The sequence below is a fragment of the Agrilus planipennis genome, unplaced genomic scaffold, assembly GCF_000699045.2.
Source record: "Agrilus planipennis isolate EAB-ADULT unplaced genomic scaffold, Apla_2.0 scaffold67, whole genome shotgun sequence".
Classification (NCBI taxonomy): domain Eukaryota; kingdom Metazoa; phylum Arthropoda; class Insecta; order Coleoptera; family Buprestidae; genus Agrilus; species Agrilus planipennis.
The window spans coordinates 1,293,463-1,313,006 of NW_020438908.1; the positions used below are offsets into that span (position 1 = coordinate 1,293,463).

General features: G+C 32.7%; 2 protein-coding genes across 2 annotated transcripts; one reads left to right on the forward strand and one right to left on the reverse strand.

Annotated features, from left to right (window-relative positions):
• Positions 1-1,651: 1,651 nt before the first annotated feature.
• LOC108733638 lies at positions 1,652-15,422 on the forward strand. The gene is made up of 11 exons (XM_025973425.1): positions 1,652-2,595; positions 3,099-3,290; positions 3,348-3,468; positions 3,524-3,628; positions 3,687-3,836; positions 3,894-9,018; positions 9,075-9,383; positions 9,612-9,754; positions 9,817-10,030; positions 14,053-14,356; positions 15,099-15,422. Exons 1-11 carry the CDS (start codon positions 2,091-2,093, stop codon positions 15,188-15,190), a joined length of 7,260 nt encoding a protein of 2,419 aa, XP_025829210.1. The 5' UTR covers positions 1,652-2,090; the 3' UTR covers positions 15,191-15,422.
• Positions 15,423-15,815: 393 nt separating this feature from the next.
• Positions 15,816-19,304, reverse strand: LOC108742084. Its single transcript, XM_025973434.1, has 3 exons — positions 19,106-19,304; positions 18,715-19,039; positions 15,816-15,954 (listed from the first exon to the last, which is right to left on the reverse strand). Exons 1-3 carry the CDS (start codon positions 19,238-19,240, stop codon positions 15,818-15,820), a joined length of 597 nt encoding a protein of 198 aa, XP_025829219.1. The 5' UTR covers positions 19,241-19,304; the 3' UTR covers positions 15,816-15,817.
• Between the last annotated feature and the right edge of the window lie 240 nt (positions 19,305-19,544).

Consider the following 19,544-nt stretch of genomic DNA (forward strand, 5'->3'; position numbering starts at 1 on the left):
ATTGCTCCTCACTTGAGCATTCTCAAATTTTATGATGTACGATTGTCATATATTTGTAGAAATATAAAATAAAACATTAATATATTTTTTTTTCTTCAATAAAACTACAATACAATCAAAAATAATGAAAATAAAATATTGACTAAAAAAAGAGTTTGCAGTAATTTCGTCAATAAGATAAGCTGCGACCAGTAAAGCTACGTCAACCTTCCCAATGCAAATAAAGCATTCGCAATTACCGAAGTTCCGCATATATTTTCACATCTACTTCTGCATCTGATTCCGCATTTTTATAACAGGAGCTTATCGGAACTTAACAAAATCGTATTTCTCATATCGTAAAATAGTCATAAAATACCTATATAGGTAGCTACTGATATATGCAACATAAGGTATAATCATCATCATAAGGTCGCAATATAAAGTATACCTACCTACAACTATTTAAACCTATAATTCGACTAATTATTCAACTATACCTATGACAACTATAAATACTTTGATAATGTGAATCCTAATAAGAAACAGGTTGGAAACGCTAGATAGAGACATATTAGAAGCAGCAACAGCTGCTAAGAGGAGGAGAGGTAGACCTACTAGATTATGTTATTCACAAAAAATTAAGGATGTGGGATTTTCTAGTTTTAAGGAAATACTAAGGTTAGCTTAGGATAGGAAAGAGTGAAGATACGTGTTTAACCTGTTTTAGGACTAACGACCTTGTAATGATATTGATGATGGTGATGTAGATGATGAAGATGAACGTAATAATAAACTAATAAATACAAATAATAAGGCATTTCAAAAATTACAAGAGACCGAGAAAGAACTTACATATTTAAATCAGCCCAACAAACAATTAAGACATCAAAAAGTATAAAAAAAAAAACAATTGTGTGGTTTTATGAAACCACGATGCAAGTGAAACTTTTCGAATTGTGGGTCTTTAACTGTAAATTTTCGGAAAATTATTCGATTTAGGGTATAATCTTAATGATTGGAAAATGAGAACGATAATAGGAAATCAATAGTAGACAAGATATCCAACTATAAATTTTAATTTCAATCTGCGTATGAGAGTATGAAATACATAATAAATACAATCATTCAGATGCTAGACGCATGTTAAAAACTAAGAACAATATTTATTTAAATCATTGAATCATTTAGAACTTCAGTTATTCCATCAATAATTTCATCTTCGCTTTGAGTTTCACAGTCTATAAAAGCAATTGTCATGCACTTGCACAAATGAGTGAGAAAATAAATGCTACACTGTTAGCTCATGCAAGCCGTAGGCGTAATTATATCTGTCGGCCACTTCCGGTTATTGTGGAAGTTGATGCTAACTTTGTAATTTTAAATAGAATATAACCATTCTGCTTGTAGAGAATTCTCATAATGAGTTCCTATAAGAAAGTTCTGTTTATAATTAATTGTGGTTTTATCTGAAATGATCGCGAAATTATGTTATGACGAAACAAGCGACGTAAGATGTGTGTCGAATCTCGAAAAAATACTAAGAACTGGAATATTAACATGACTATTACATTAATCAAATCTAGGTTAAAACGTACTAAACTGAAAAGTGAATTTTCATGCACTGAACGTGAAACGTGGCAAGGAAAGGTTACGTTACGCTCAAAACAACGAAATAAACTTAAGGGGATTCCCTAATTACCCAACGGTCTAAAAAACAGAACGAACATTTTCAGTGTGAGTAGATAGTGAAATTGAGAACGCCGGCGCTTTTTTATTGTATGCTGTTCTAAATGATAATTTAAAGAGATACTTTAACAGGAAAACAGTAGACGAGTAGGTTAAAGGAAAAAACAGCAAATTTAGTATTAAAATAGTAAGCATGGCAATACAGCCTGCAGAAAATGACAAACATCAAAGTTTACAGGTTATGTTGTTATGTGTTGTATTATTTGTTCAGAGGTTTAGACAAGCAACAAATTAGCGACTTATTATGAATATAATGTGTTCTTGTTTACTGCCAACAAGTAATATCCTATCATAATAAAAGTAGAGATGTAGACTGGTGCAAATTTTTATTCCTGGATTGATAGGTGAACTTTTATTATAAGATGGAGGCTGGGTGTTCAACAGTGGAATTGCAAGAGAAAGAGGACGGAGAAATTTTAACATCAAGTACTGAGGGAGTATCTACTACAGATCTTCTAGCATCTCCCGTGAAAGCATTAAAATCTTCTAGTCGCTTAAATGACTCTCCTTTATTGAGAACCAAACTTACAATTAATATTAACCAACAAAGTCTCAGTAATCGTTTGCAAAGTACATTTAATAATGTAACTGCTATAAAACCTACTGAATCAAATAGTGCAATTAGTACACCAAATACGGACAATCTTTTGGACTTGAATTTTCCAAAATTTAATGTTCTTGGGAAAGAACAAGCAAAAAAAAGGCTTCAAGCATTTTCCATGTTCAAAAACAATTCTTTAAAGTTGCCTATTAAAAAAAACATCAATAAAAGCAAAATCCTTACTCAGTTTACCGAAGATGTTTATAATGAAGATGGTGAAAAAATTGATGAAAAGACAATTACGATCTCTAGACCTTCAAGAAAAGGTATATTACCTTTTAATTTAAATAACCTATTTTATATAAAACAGAAATAATGTAAAAAATATGTATTTGAATTTATATAGAATAATGATTAGAATGAGCATAATATGCTTTTTGATGACCATATATGTAAAAGAAAAGTTTTTTTAATAACTTTGTACTCTGGATAATTCAAATGTGGGAAAACAAGCAGCATTGTCATTTTTTATCTCCATATTAGTAATACAATACCAAATAAAATTAGTTTCAAACAATAAAGCATATTATGCAACTTTTAATATATGAACCATTCTGTATGCTTTTATTTTTTTGAGGAGAAAGAAACAGATACTTATATTTTCAATTACTTGTATAATAGTGTATTCCTTTTTATATAATTTAATAATTAACGTGTTCAGAAAACTACAATTTTTTATAACTTATTGATACTTTCAAACTAAAACAAAAATCTTCATTATGAAATTCAGTATTCACCTATTTCTGGTATCAGTAAAATTTTATTCTAGTGACTAATCCTGAAAAAAAGGCCAAAACAGTAATAGAGGAAATTGAAGAGATAAAAAAGATAGAAACAGCATATAGAGAAGCTCTTGAAGACAAGTTACTATCTGATTTCAAGAAACGTAATCATAAGAATAGGAAAGAAGAAAGAGAAAAAGAAAAAACTAAAGATTATAAATTACAGTCTACACAAAGAGGTATATAGTTTTATTAATGAAACTAATAATTAGTATTATTTTTATTACTAATTCTAGACACGAATGAAAAGAAAGTCAAAAATCTTCCTAATAATTGGAAGGAATTCATAGATAATAACTTTGATGTATATTCCATACGTGCATTTAGGAGTAAAGAGAAGGATCATATTATAACTGAGTTAGTTCATACATTTTAAATAGAAGTATTATTTGAGTAACATGCTTATTGTTAGTTTCAGGAAACAGTTACTTTTCGAAAGTTATGCATTTCCTTTAAATTCAATAACTGTTAAATCTACAGCAGGCTTAGATAAAATTGTTCCTCCAGAATGTATAAGGTGAAGTATTCTTATACTGACTGTATTATTGAAAAAAATATGCTTTTTAAAAATATAGATTTACAAAGTGTCATCCAAGTATATCTTTTAATGTGAATCCATGTGTTTCAAATGGAAAGTACCTTTCAAGGGCTGAAGTTTTTAATTATGTTCCAAAATCTCATATCAACATACTGAATAATATTATATCCAGCACAGCCACTCTTAGGTATAAAGTTTCATAAACTTTTAATCCTAATTTTTTATTAACAAATAAATTTTTTAGACATGTGGAGGTAACACAAACTAAAGTGCGCAAGTGGTATCCCAAAATTGGCTTAACTCCAGTGTATGCAGCTGAGTGTGAAGTATTAGAACCCTCACTAGGTCTTTCATTTCTTAAAAGTTATTCTGGCGAGGAGGAAGAAGAGGATGTGTCAATTGAAAATAATTTTGAACAGTTAAATAAAGAAAATAAGACTAATTTGGAAAGTGCGCCAAAATATACCGATGTAAATGTAAAAGATGATCTAAGAGGCCAAAGCATAGAGAATGAAAAAGAAAAAAAGGAGAATATAAGTAAAACGGACAAGACTAACGAAAACAAGAAGAATATTAGAAAGCAAAAGAAAAACCAAGAGGAATCTGATAGTGAAGAAGGTAGTAATTCCGAAACAGAGTCGGATGATCGAGGCAGTAAACATGAAAAAGAAAAGAAAACTTCAAATAGAGGTGGCAACTCAAATAACAGAAAAGATTCCCATAAAGTAAAAAAAATTAAGAAAAATTTTAGGAAAGAAAAAAAGAAGAAAAAGAAAAAGGAGACTGACAAAAGCGATTCTGAAAACAACGAAAGAGGAAAAGAAATAGACAAAGACGGGGAACAGTGTCATTCTAAAAGTAAATCTTATGATAAAGAATATAAAACTACTAGACACATAGATGTTGAAGAAAGAAGTATAAATCAAAATGACAATAAACGAAATAGTAGCGAAGAAATAGAAAAAGAGAATTTGAAAGTAAGAAATATGGAAGAACAGAAATGTTTTAGCCCTAGGCTTACAAAAAGAGAAGATCGAAAAAATTATTCTAAGCACAATGAAAAGGTACGAACTAACCTTTTTGAAGAAAGAAGTAAAAGTAATGATAAGAGTTTTCATGGTGAGAAAGGAAGTACCAGCAAACGAAGAGATATTTCTCCTGCATATAGATCCAAAGAAAACAGAAATGTAAGAAAAAGTACCAGCTCCTCAAGAAAAAGTAAATCACCTGAAAGAAAAAAAGTTTTGAAAGATGACGATAGAAATACTGATTATAGAAACGAAAATAAAAATGACACCAAATTTAGATCGCGTTCACATGAGAACTCACAAAGAAAGTCTAAAGATAAAACACCAAGAGAAAATCAGAAGAAGCCTAAAGTTAAAAGCATCGCAGAAACAGAATTTGGTACACCAGATACAAACGATTATCATTCAAATTGGGAAAGTGATAATGAACTGATAACGCCTGTTAAAGACGAACAATCAATGGTTGTGGAAAATAAGCCAACAGAAAATCTTTGGAGGGATACTCCCACAAGAGAAGAGTCGATATTTTTAGTAAAATCACCGTCAACTTCAAGCTACTCTAATAATAAGATAATAGCAGACGAATTTCTGATATCGCCTCATCGAAGCAGATCTCCTAAACGACAAAAATGTCGCAAATCAGTAACACCTCCATTTCGATTAGATTACAGAGAGTTGAGAAGACAAAAAGTATATGAGAATAAATCCGCAGAAATGCCTTTTTTCCCTTCTATAAATTATTCTTTAAATTTAAAAGATAATATTAAATCATTTGAGGATTCTTTCCAAGACAATCCGCGATCGAGAAAAACTTCTCCTGCATGCGAGAAATCTCCAAGGAGAAATAAAAATTTAGACAAATCACCAAAACGCAGACCTCATCGATATTTGCAAAGAAATTACCGAAGTCCTTCCCGTGATGATTTTAGACTCGAAGATGAACCATCAGGAAATATTTTTGATATTTCTGATAAATACGGATCATTTGAGAAGTCTCCAGTTAGAAGATCCACGAAAAGATATTTAGATTACTCTCCCAAAAAGAAAAAAGAAGGTAAGCTTTCACCTGTCAGAGGTATTCGATCGGTTGAAGAAGACAATTATAAATCTACAACACGCGAAAATTGTACATCTGTGGAAAGGAATACTTTTAGAAGATCAAATTCCGATGAAAGACGATTATCTGAAGTAGGTTATAGACGATCTGTTTCTATAGAAAATTTTAGAAGATCTGTTTCATTAGAGAAAATGTCAGAGCAAAACAGAGTATCATCAACTGATGAAAACTTTAGAAAAAAATGTTTAAGTCAAATTTCACCTAGCATTGACTACAACATTTCTCCATCATACCACAAAAACGAGCATTCATCTTATGATGTTTTATCATCATTTGGAGGGCCTTTAGAAATGCCGCTTAATATCAGACATAAAAGACGAGAGAGTTTAGAGGTGACATGGAAGAATGATGATTTCTTTAGAAGTAATAGAAGAATAAGTTACAAAGAGAGTAGTTACCAAATTTTTTCTGAAGATAGTTGGGAAAGAGATGATTATAAAAAGATTGACCTGGAGATGGAAGAACGAACTTTAGAAGAGGAGAGATTAAGGTTAATTGAAGAAAGGAGAAAGGTAGCAATGGAAAGAAGGCAACTAGAAGAGATGGAAATGGAAAGAAGAAAAGCAGAAGAATTTGAGATAGAAAGAGAAAAGCTTGAATATGAAAGAAGGCATATTGAAAATAGAAGAAGAAGAATAACTGAAAATATTGGGGCTAATGATGATGGTTTATTATCTGATGATGATCTTGGAATAAATCGAAATTATCGAGAACGAAAACATACATTCAGTGGCTTAACGTATTCCAAAGGAAAAACAAAACATTTAGGTGTAGAGTCAAAAAGAAACTTTTCCAACAAACGAGATTGCCTGGAGAGTTTTAAAGAAAATACAAGTGAAGGAAAAGTGGGCGAGCAAACTGAAAAGCGAAGTGTGTGTAGATCATCAGAAAAACAAAGAGATGTAGATGTATGTTCAGAACCTTTGCGTGTTTCTTGTTCATCTAATGAGGCGTTTCTAGACAGTTTTTCAAAATCAAAACCGGAAGTTCTAGAGAATGAATATGAAAAGTTTATGCAGGCAGTTTCTAAATCTGAAAAAGTTTCGGGTAATGACATCGATTATGTTCAAAAAGAAAAATCAGAACGTCGTAAAAGTTCGGAAAAAAGGACAGAGGCTAAAAGAAAGAAAAGGTATAGTACGTCAAGTAGCAGTAGCAGTTCTAGTAGCAGCAGTGACAGTACCAGTAGTGATTCTAGTTCTTCCGGTTATACTGATTCTGAATCGTCTACATCAGATTCAGAATCAACAAAAACTAAAACAAAACGTTTGGAAAAACACAAAAAATCAAAAGACATCAACAGTGAAGTAAACGGAATGACAGAAGAAAGAGAATTTAGTAATGTAATAATCAAGATGGAACCACCAGATGATGATGTAGTCATGAAGTCAATTTCTGTTTTAACCCAGAGAGATGTAGATGATTTTAATCTGGCACCAATAAAATCGGAAAAAACTAATATTCCAAAACCTGTCTCTCCTGTTTCAATAAGCGAACAGTCAAATATATTAAAAACTAATTTTACAGACATAAAATTGTTGGATATTCCTTTGCCAGGAAGTGTACTGCCCATTCCATTTGCTGCTAAAGCGGCTGTTGCTGAAATACCCCTTCCTTCATTACCCATTCCTGTACCTTCACCTGTTGTGGCACCTGCGCAAATTGTTTCCTCAACTGTTGCATCTACCTCGGATTTTTCTTCAATGTCGCCAAAAATCAAAATCGAAGCAGAAACATCTAAGCCAGTACAGGCGTCTTCTTCTAAAAAGGTTAATTTAATTCCCATTAAGTTATTATCTGCTGAAACTAGAAAGCAAGCTAACCAAAGTCCACTGGCGGCATCTGTAGGCACAATAGATATCAAAAGTTCGAAAGTTAGTTCAACAACGTTAACAGAAGATGATAAAGTAGGCGGTGATTCCCTGAACACTGATTCACATAGTGTTAAAAGACAAACTCGATTTATCGGAATGAGTATTCCTAATAAGAAATTATTATTAGATCGTTCAGTTCTTTTTGGAGATGAGGACGACGAAGAAGCAGTCGAAATGTCTGACTCTTCTCTAAATAAAGTAACAGGGGAGTTGCCTGAAAAGCCTGATGATGATATAATTTCTTCGGGTGATCGTAGAATAACGACTTCCAATAAAGAATTGAAAGTTGTTTCAAACGATGCTTCGGGTTATATCAAACCTAAAGAGATCAACAAAGAAACGACCGACTTCCTTAGAGAGGAACCTGAAAAAGTAGTTTCTTCGCCAAAATTGGAAAAATCAATGAATAGAAGTCCGTCCAAAAATGATAAGAAATCTTCGAAGGTTTACAACAAACGTCGAGATTCTTCACGTGATAGAAGTAAGAGGCGGAGAAGTAATTCACCATATAAAGAAAGACGACGAGAATCTCCCCGAAAAAGAGGTTCATCACCGAAAAGAAGATCACCTCGTCGTAAGCGCGAAAGTAGAAGAAGGGGCAGTATTTCGCCTCGTCGAAAATCTCCTAGAAGGGATTATTCTCCTAGAAGAAGAAGTCCTTCCCCTAGAAGACGAAGAGAGCTTTCACCTAAGCGAAGAGAAAGTTCTCCAAAAAGAAGAGTGCATTCTCCAAGAAGAAGAGATTTGTCACCAAGACGAAGAGCAAATAGTCCTTCTCCACTGAAGAATAAAAATGAATCAATCCAAGAAGCTCTTCAACGTATTGCTGGTATCAATCAACCCTCTATTAGAATTCATCAATCCCCGTCTGTTGCCTCACCCATAGACGGATCTAGGAAAAGTGTTGCTGATTCAACGATTAGTGATGAACAGCTGATGTTACAGAATGCTGGTAATATTATTGAATCTCCTGTATATTACTCAAAGCAATTTCAAAATACTTGCGCTCCGATGCATTGCGATTCTCCAATTTCACCTAGAAGGCCTTCATTGGATGAAAGAATTGTAAAGGAACTTGGTGCCGAAAGAGAAGACCCGACTAAATTAAGAGAAGTAAATATCAATTATGAACAAATTTATAGTTATAATATGGATTTTTATGACCAATATTCTGAAAATTACCACCTCCACTATCAACACGATCAGCATGTTTATAATGCAAGTTACCAAAACACACAGATATCAGCACCGGTTAGTAAAGTAGTACAGGTCGGTAATGTATTGCAAGTTGTACCAACGGATGACTTATCCAAACTTCAGCCTTCGTTACCAGTACCGCAACCTAAACAGGTATTTTGTTTGTTTTTATTTTTTTTTAATAATTATATTTGTGAATATATTTTTAGGAGCTTACTGGAACCCAAAAAATTCTACAAGTGGGTAATATGCTTCAAATAGTTCCTACTGCGGTTTCTACTCCTGCACCTGTTGCGGCACCGGAAGTTGTAGTGGAAAAAGGATCTTCTCCACCGCCTCCGGTATCGGCATCGATACCAATACAAGAAGTTAATCTGAAGAAAGTTGAACGACAGACGGAGAAAGAAAAAAGAAAACTTGAAAGAGAGAAAAAGCGACAAGAAAAGAAAGCAAGACGACTTGAAAGAGAGAAGAAAAGGCAACTTAAACTGAATCAGAAGACTGAAGATATGATAAAGGTATGTTTTTGACAATATTATGTTTGTGAATGTCTCTTTAAAAATATTAAGTGGTCATACTGAAGAATTATTAATTTTAGATAAATATTTATTCTATGATTTTTCTTAAACTCACTTCTTTCTTTTTCTTGCTGCTGGTAAGTGGCCATTCAGGCTATGCTATCTATAAAAACGGAACTAACCAAACTAGATAAGTACAAGTTGTTGTAATTGGTTTAATTTTTGTAGCAAGCATTACTAGAAGAAACTGATGAAAGAGTAAACACTGAAGAGAAAACGGACGAAAACGAGTTGGTTCAACAATGGCCTCCTACGGTTGTAGTCACTAATAATGTAAAATCCCCAGGAAAAGGAATTTTAGTATCTTCGAGGTAAATTAATAGTTTTACTTAAAGGAAAAAAGACTAATGTTATTTGATTTGCTTACATAAAGGGTGAATATAAGTGGCGCAGATGACGAAAAAAAAGTGGAAAAGAAAAAAAGCGTTTCTTTTGCTGATGGTATTTTGCCTGGCGAAGGTACCTCTCCTTCAGGAGGCGAAGAACTATGTTCGCCTCCACCTCCCGCCAAGAAGTTACCGAAAGAAAAACGGCTTAAGAAAACCAAAACATCTAAGAAAATAAAGCTACCTAAGAAAAAAGTCAAGGTAAGAAATGTTTGTAGCAAATTTCGTTTAATAATAAGATTTAGTAATTACTTTAAAGCAAATTTGTTTATAGGACTATTATTTTTTATTCTTATGAGCACACTTCCTTTGTCTTAAAATTTATTGGCTATTGAGTAGTGTATATTTTACATAACATATGCACAATTTATTTACGGTAGATGTTGCAATTTAAAAATTCATTTTAAATCAAAGTGAAAACGGTGTGTGTGTCGGACTGTATGTTGTTGAAATAATTGACGTATGTACGTACATGAGAAAGGAAATTAGTAGGTGTCTAGTGCAATTTGTTCAAATAAACCACATTATATTATGTGATATATCTGGTTTAATCAAATAGAACACTGTTGTAGAGTGATGGAAAATTAATAATTTTCAATTGTGATTAATTTATGAATTTATGTATTTAACATATTTTTGAGTTAAATTTTATTTATAATTTGCAGAATTTGTAGTTTTGTTATTTTATAGTTTAGAAAAATTGTTGACTACAATTACCAGAAAGCTATTTTATTACCGTTTTTTGACAATATGAAAAGTTATTTTTAGAAAAGTAATAAAACAAAGAAAAGAACGTTTGTTTTAAAAAATTGGTTAAATTGGTAATTGATATCATGGAATCATCTATTAAAAAACTAATGTCTGATTCTACTATAATAAAAACAAAATATCAGAAAAATAAATAAAAAATGGATCACTAAGTAAATAATCAAATGGTAAAACTGAGAATGGGTTATACTTTGACTGTCGTAGAGATAGTCAAAATCAGAAAAAAACTATAAACATCTTGCAAATTGTTTGTATTTGAAAATTTGTAAGGCCAAGGAAGCTCACGATTGTAGAGCGGTACATGACAAGTGTAACAGCAGAGATATTAGGGCGCACGTCAAGGATAAGATTAGTAATACTACTAAAAAACAGGAGTTTGAGAGTATCAAGGTAGTGGGAAAGACTAAAAAGGACAAATTAGACATTGTAAATACCTTAAAGTTGTTCAGACTCTTGCTAGCATCTTTGACTGATGTCTCGGCGCATATATGATTATGTTTGTTTTGGAATTAAACCGATATAATAGAGACTCACCATTATTAACAACATGCACAATCCTCTAGCGGAAGAATTGATGGCGTTTGTACCGTGCTAATCAAGTGTTTGACGTTAATCATTTCTAATTCGTAAGCAATGACCATATTCGCTAATCACACCGAAATAACTTAGTATGGTAAGGAGTGGAGTGTGGTAGAAAAAGATATGAATTTTAAATAGAATAGGGCTGTTGCTTGGTTCATGTATGTTGATAAAGCAGTCTACATGACTTACCAATTACAATGATTCGCTTCCGTTATACCTTAACATTCGGGTCTAATGACGACCAATGTCTAGAGTAGAAGCAACCACATACTTGGGTTTTAAAATTGATTATTACTTTCAAGTGGGGAGAGCGTATTGACTATATTGTAGTCAGGAGCAAATTTGTTTATTTGTTTCTACTACCTCTAGTTGGTTTCCCATAATGTATATGGTATATGTTTCGTGAGCAAGTAAAAGTCATAACAGCGCTTTTGTTTATGATTAGTTTTAATTTATTGGTAATAGTCCAGTTATGGAGCTCTTCAGTGGCTTGTTGCAGTAGTGAGAGGTTATTAGGACAAGTTATGCTTCTGAGTATTTTTAGGTCGTTTTTAGTATGTGAACTTCCAGCCTATATCATTTATGAAGACATTAAAGAGGTGCGAGCCTTGAGGTACGCCTGACATTGCATGAAATTGACGTGATTCGACGTTAACTTGTAACTGTTTTGATAAATAAGAAGTGATTCATTTTAATTTGTTCCCTCTTACTCTATACAATTTGAACTTATTAATAAATATGTTATGATCGACCATGTCGAATACGTTGCTAATGTCTATATAGATTGTGTGGACTTCGTTGTCGTTACTTAAAGACTTGAGGATGTAATTAAGATATATGAATAAGTTGGTTTGAGGTGGAATTTAGTATGAATATTTATCATGTTTTTCTTTTTAAAACAACTATATACTGTATTTATACATTTCTTTATTTAGAATAAGCTTAACATCACATGCGTCAAAAATTTTAACTACAATTACATAAAAAAGGATGAAAAAAGGGCGGAAGAACTATTAAAGGAATTAAAGGATTTAGAAGAAATAGAGGTACGCGGGAGGCCATTCTAGCTTTACGGGTAATAACAGAGAAAGCGATAGAAAAAGGAAAGGGTGCGTACATAGGATTCGTAGATTTAGAAAAAGCTTTTGACAATGTTAACTAGGACAAGATGTTAAATATACTTAAAAATGTACAAATAAGTTGCAGAGATAGAAGAGTGTTACTTAGTTTGTATAAAAAACAGGCAGTAAAGAGCTGGAGTAGTAACGTAGAGAAGTAAATATTAAGAAGGGAGTAAGACAAGGATCCACACTGTCACCGCTACTTTAGATATACAGGAGCAAAAATTAGTATGCTTAGATTTGCAGATCATATAGCAGTATTAGCATCTAGCAAGGAGGTATAGCTTCAAATAAAATGGAAGCGGTATTGACAAAACAGTACTGTATGAAAATAAATAAAAGTAAAACAAAAATACTGGTATGTAAGGTAAGAAAAAGTAGGAAAAGAGCGAATGTAAAGGTCGGAGACAAAAAATTAGAAGTGGCTGATTTTAAGTATATAGGAAATCAGATAAGTCAGGACGGAAAGAGTAGTAGGGATATAAAACAGAGGATTGCGCAGTTGCCTTCAATAAAAAGAAGCGACTTCTATGCTCGCAAACGGTTGATTTGGAAATTCGAAAAAGATTGTTAAAAGTTTATGTTTGGAGCGCGGCGGTGTATGGGTGCGAAACATGGACGGTGGGGTCGGTGGAAAAGAAAAGGTTGGTAGTGTTAGAAATGTGGCGTTACAGGCGAATGATGAGGATACCGTGGATAGAGATGATTAGAAATGAAGAGGTATTAGAACGAATAGTAGAACAGAGAACTTTATGGAAGTCAATAAGAAGTAAGCGGGGTAGGTTGATAGGACACGGATACTTTCTCAGGCACGAAGGACTAGTCAGAGACATATTAGAAGCAGAAACAGAACATAAGAGGAGTAGAGGTACACGTAGATTATATTACTGTTCTAGTTTTAGGGAAATGCGAAGATTAGGTACGTCCAACCATTCTTAGGAGAGACGATCTTTTGATGATATTAATGAACAGTAATCTTAGAGTGACTACTACGGACTGTTTGTTATCCTGGCCACTTACGGCATCATTACATAGGATAGAAGACTATCAGCCCCTAAAGTCTCTTATAAAATTAACGCAATAATAGCCGATGACTACCAGTCGAATCTTAAACAGCAGTATTTGTATTCAATTTTACTACATTATGACGACCTTCAGGATAAATGGTATCTGCAAACACCAAAACAAGGAGTATTTCGCTCTCTATTAAGAACTTGAAAGTTAGCTAATTGAACACTATTTTTCTATAGTGACGTACAACAAACTTCTCTGTGAGTTTAAGGAAGCACCCGAAATAGATATCGTCCGAGATAAATTGCGAAAATATTTCAAAAGCAGTCATTTCCGGTCTCATTACTCTTATCGAGTTTACTGTAGAGTTTGTACTAATTTTGGATTAACACCGATTAACTGATTTACGTATTACCAAGATATTTATTCATTCATTTTTATTTTTAATATTACTACTCTTTTTCATATCAAAATGTTATATTTTAAATTGTATAGTAACTGCACGTCAATACCAGGCAGTGCACAAAAAACATTTCGCCTTCTACTAGCATTTGTATACACATATAAAAATGTATATATATACTAATACTTTTATGCTGGTATCAAATATATTTGCAAAAAGTTTGTTAAACAAAATAGGTGCAAGTCAACAATTTTTAATATTTTATTAATTTGTTTATAGATTATTATTTTTTTAATTTGAGTTTTTTTTTTGTTCTTTTTTTTTCAAATAAATTAAAGGTGAAAGTAATCCGGCAGCAAAATCAAACGGAAGAAGATCACGACGGCGATGAGGATAATCTACCTCCACCCCCACCTCCCCCAGGTTCACCGCCTCCCCATATATTTCCTCCTAGAATCAAAACGCACATAAACAATATTCAGCCGTCACTCATGTCTGCATTGCCAAACACTCAGGTACTTCCGTCAGCAAATAGCTATAATCTTTACCGACATCCTGTTCCCGTCATAATGCCACCTTCTGTAGCTCATCATGGAGGACCACCTGGATCTAGCGGTCTTCATGGACCTGGTGGATTACCGGGTAAATATTTTTAAGTTTTTTTTATTAGTTTAATTTATGTTGGTTTGATGAAACCAAGAGAACTTATCCCAAATTCTGGTTTACTACTTACTTTGTTACAGTCTTCTTTTATATTTTTATTAGATCGTATCGTAAAAATAGTTTATTATTCCATAAAGCTAAGGAACGTCAACGTTTGAGAGTTAGTATAGCTGTCTATAGTTACTTGGTCTTCAGTATAACCATGTGTGCTAGTGTCAGTTGGTGATCTTTTGGCTTGATTTTTTTCTTTTTGTGTTTTGTTTTGTTTGCTTATAATTTACTGTCTGACTTTACGTTTCTAGGCCTTAAACTGTTGTGTTAGTGGATTTACTTGTTTGACCCAATTGTCCAACTTTTTAAAGTCATTGTGTGCGTAAGTGAGTTGATGGCTAAGAATCTTAGTCAGTCAACTATAAAAAAGAAAAGAAGAAAGTCAAAATTTCACTAATTAACACCTTCACATATTATTATGTTAAAAATCAAGTTACGGCGGTCATACCATTGCGTTCCAATGTTTACATTCAATTAATTATCAATTATATACATATCAAAAACCATTATTTTGATGGAATGTAGAATATTATTATGTGAGATATGATTAGAATCTAGTGAATTATTTTTTTTTAATTATTTAACCATGAAATTTTTTATTAATATTTTAATTTGTGTGTTTAAATATACATATATAAATACAACTTGTTATATGACTTTTTTTATGTAGGGCCTCATTCTGTACCGCATGTGCCACCTCTGTCCGGATCCATTCATCCTGGATCGTCGCACCCCCAGGGTTCTCACTCAACCTTGTTTTGATGTGTTAGTAATTTTAAATTAACAGAAAGAAATGTGAGCCGATTGTGAATTAGTGTTTGAAGGATTAGTTCATTTTTTGGACTGAATTACATTTTTTGTTGGTTTTAAATTATTTTCATTTATTAGTTTATTTATTATTATTAATACACGTATGTATGTGTACATTTTCACCATGTATTCTTAGGAGATTGACTGTCTAATTGTACATTATTAAATTAATGATTTTGATAAATATAAAGATTAAACAACTGAAAAATAGTCTTTCCTTAAGAGTTTTAACAGTATGATTGCTTCCTCATTAATTAATAACGTAGTAGGTTACAATTACAATTAACGTCCTGAATATATTTACTGATTTTCACCCCTAAAGCTGATTTAACCTAGTTCATTCATTTCGTGCTGTACTTTCGGAGTTTACTAAAAATGCATTCCTATTTTAAATTCGAAATATTGTTATACTGATTGTTCCTCCAAACAAAACGAATACTTTTTCACTATTGTTTTTATAAATTCCAAAAGTTCACTCATATTCAAAAAATGGAAAAATTGATTATAAAAGCACATTCATCTTGCTAACAAATTTAATTTTAATAATTTTATTACAAATTTCAAAGACCTATTGTATTTTTAAGATGAGCAGATTTCTGGATCCTGTAAAAGATTAACCTTTGCTCTATTAAGATTTCTAGCTCGAAGAAATTGATTTACTCTAGCTTGTTGTTCTGATGTAAAACTGGGGTTCCGACTCAACACATGCAGAAATTCTGAAAATAATTGAAAACTTAAGATACTGAAGGGCAACGATTGATTTTTTTATTCCTTTGTTTTCTCCATTTTAATTTCATAATTGAAAAATTATTTCTGTGAAAACCGATATTGCAGGAATGGAGTGAAGAAAGGAAACTATTTTTTAAAGTCGGTTGAAAGAAAACCTATACCTAAAAACTAGAAAAAAAAAAAACTAATAATAACCATCAAAATCGCACCTTACGGTTTAAATTAACAGCGGAAATAGAATCTCCCAAAGATATCGTGTTTCAACGCTTAGGGGATAAATTTTAAGACGCTGTATTTCTGTATGTATATGGATTGTTGTAGACCAACGAGTGTGAAGATACTTTTCTTAGATATTTTTGCAGCAAAACTTTAACTTTCGGTTCACACCCCGCCTCCCAAACGAAAGGTATAAATCAAAATCATTATTTTTGAAGATAAACTTCGCTACTCGATTCCGCAACATGTGCGTTGATGCAAAATAAAATTCCAATCTTAATGGCGAGTGGCGTTGCTAATAGTCTTAACTTAGGTATTTTGCTAGCTTTGTATGAAATGATGGCCCATTAAGATATTTCAGAATTAATAATAATACTTTGAATTTAGTTTTAAAATTTTGGTGTTTGAAGTTTTTGAGGTGCTCTCTTGAAATAACATTCTTGTAGAACATTCTTATATTAAATGGAACACCCTATATATTTTCGAATTTTCGGGATCTGTTTGTTATTTTAGAGGAACATTTATAAAGCTTCCCCATATCTAGGTTTGCTAGTGTTGCAGATATTTCAACTTCATCAAAAAAAAATGTTTTTCCATTGTAACTGATTTCTTAAAATTATTCTTAATTTCTTTCTAGTCATTGGTGGCAAATTAGAGTACCTCTCATTAAAAGTTCTGCATATTCTATTTATAATTCCATTGCACTGTCTATGAATAAATATCTCAAACACTAGTAGACCTAGATATAGGGAAGCTTTATAAATGTCCCTCTACAATAATACCTAATTTAAAAATTCAAAAATATACTGGGTGTTCCATTTAAAATAAGGAAGTTGATGTCAACTTCCGGTATAACCGGAGAGCGCTCCTGAAAACATGGGTCAGCTTAACTTTCAAAACGCGGATCTATCGTACGCAATTGTATTTGTTATGGTTCTGGGATATATTGGGTTGACTTTGCGAAACGCGAAACCGCTACACGGAAGCATTTCCAAAAGTTCCATATGATGGTGACGAAAACAAACACTATTGGGATCTTATAAAAAGCAAACATAAATGAGGAAAAGGGAGATTAAGTGTAGTCTGTGATGCAATCGTGAAGTCGGGAGGAGGAGGTGATCCATCGGTTTATATAATTCGGGAATCGTCGAATGCATCTGGCGTTGGGTTGATGATTGCAATCCTCAGAGAGTGAACCGGTGCAGCGAATAGCTTTCACACGGAAGTCAAGGAATATTAAAGGTACGACCGTTTAACTTAATCTCTTTCAGTGAGTTGTGGCTCCTATCTAATAATTTGTGTTTTATACTTATTGTTGTTCGTTTGTCGTTAGTTTAAGTCTTTCAGTATAAGTTGATTTGACAATGGTTGTGCTGCATATACAATAATAAAGAGAAAACAGGTGTTGGCAAGAGTCTCCTACGCCAAGTGACCCCCTCCCAACCACGATACAGTGCATACAAGTTTTAAAAGTCCTTTATAGTCACTAAAAATTTAGTGCGAAACTATAGTAGAGATTTGCAGACGATACTTATTGTTCCAGAAGACTCTAAAAAATGGAACAAATAATACTCTCATTACAGATAGCAAGTAGGACTATAGGTTTAAAAATGATTTTAAGTAAGAACAAAACCACGACGAACTCCGTAAAATACACCATAACTATTGGAGGAGGACCATTTGAATTACGGGCGCATGGAGAAGGTTTTAGAGTCTAAAAGAAATATTAAAAAGCTCTGTATCTATAAANATTTGGTTGCATATACCCTAACGCATATATTCGAGTGTATATAATAGCAGTTACTAATTGTTGTCATTAGCACAATCTAGCATGCACCAACCTATGACGGTAAACGATCGAAAAATAGTTTCATTTCTTTATCAAATCAGTCCTTACATTGCCAACTCATGTAGATACATCCTCAGATTTACAGCTTTCAAAGTAACATATATAGTGCTTTCGTAAATGATCGAGAGCCACGTAACCTCATTTTTAGTAACCGATAGTGTACCTACTAGTTGATTTGAGATTTACGCTTTGAATCTGGTTACTAGTTTACTACTATGGAGGATAGAAATAATGAGAACTGCCTCTGATTTAAAAAAGTATTCGTCACACTAAAAAGAGTAAATTTCAAAGAATGTGCCAAAAGTTATTAGTAGATATTATCTCTGAAATCGTCCAATTTTGTCCTTGCTTCGTTTTCCTTGTGACTTTCGATAGTATCGGATTAACACTAACTACCTATTCTATTAACTAAATATATTAAATAACTCGGTCTATCTGTCTCTCTTATTCGTTTTGATTTATTCCTGTTTTATATGATACTACTAAACATTTTAGTTATTTTGACATTTCATAAAATACCTACTGCCTGCAACTTTCTCTAATGATTTTCATAAATCGTCTAGGGATATTTGAATTGATTTTGTGCATCTTGTATTGTTGGTTGCATACATCGAACTCATGTGTTTCTCGGTCATTTATAAAGGAACTGCATGTACATTTACATAGATATGATTATTCTTACCCTGTCTGTTTCTTCTATTTACATTAACGCATCTGTAAAAAATGGCGAATTCATCATCCTCTAATCCAATAACTCTATATACCATTACATCCGCGGCATCGGGGTATTCCACCCTCAGTACTGCTAGTCCGTAAGGATAATAAGACTCATCCCATATTACTCGACCTTGCCTTCTATGCCACACACCGGAGCTTACATTTTTCCATAGGTGATCCATTTCCGTGGATAAGGGTAAAGCACCCCACACGGTAAAATATACCCTCTGGCAGTCGCCGTTGTTGGCGTATGATATTACGGGGTACCATACCGCCTCATTTCCTGATAACTATGAAAAAAAGTTATTGAAGCAGGCAAATGTTATGTTTTTAATTTTGAAATACAGTTAACTTACTCTCTCGAAGCTGAAATTGTCAACCGTGTTTACATTCATTCTGTCTCGATCACTACATTGGCCTCGCGAGATGTATTGCGAATGACAAAATGAAATTAATGCAAGAAAAATAATCGTTAAAAGTTGGTTAGACATTTTTATTGCTTTCAACTTGTAATTTTCAAAGTAAAATAATCGTTACATGTACATAAATAAAGTAAAGTTGTTAGCTCATTAAATTAACTAACCCACCTGGGTCTACTCCCGTATTTATATTTTCTTTTGATCGGATAATCGGCGTTATCTTCCATTCCTCAAGCGGAGATAAATAAATTCACATAATAAATTTTTTTTATAATAGAAATTTGTATAAATCGTGCGTCTATTTTTTTTTATTCAATCTACACATACAGGGTGACACAAAAAGTTCGCAATATGCTCATTGCGGTCAAACTGTAGT

Coding starts and splice junctions, on each gene's coding strand:
- LOC108742084 (XM_025973434.1), bottom strand. CDS start 19,240: ATGTCTAACCAACTTTTAACGATTATTTTTCTTGCATTAATTTCATTT. Junction 19,040..19,105: donor ACAATTTCAGCTTCGAGAGA/GTAAGTTAACTG, acceptor TTTTTTTCATAG/TTATCAGGAAATGAGGCGGT. Junction 15,955..18,714: donor AAATAGAAGAAACAGACAGG/GTAAGAATAATC, acceptor AATTATTTTCAG/AATTTCTGCATGTGTTGAGT.
- LOC108733638 (XM_025973425.1), top strand. CDS start 2,091: ATGGAGGCTGGGTGTTCAACAGTGGAATTGCAAGAGAAAGAGGACGGA. Junction 3,629..3,686: donor GTTCCTCCAGAATGTATAAG/GTGAAGTATTCT, acceptor TTAAAAATATAG/ATTTACAAAGTGTCATCCAA. Junction 9,755..9,816: donor GGAATTTTAGTATCTTCGAG/GTAAATTAATAG, acceptor GCTTACATAAAG/GGTGAATATAAGTGGCGCAG.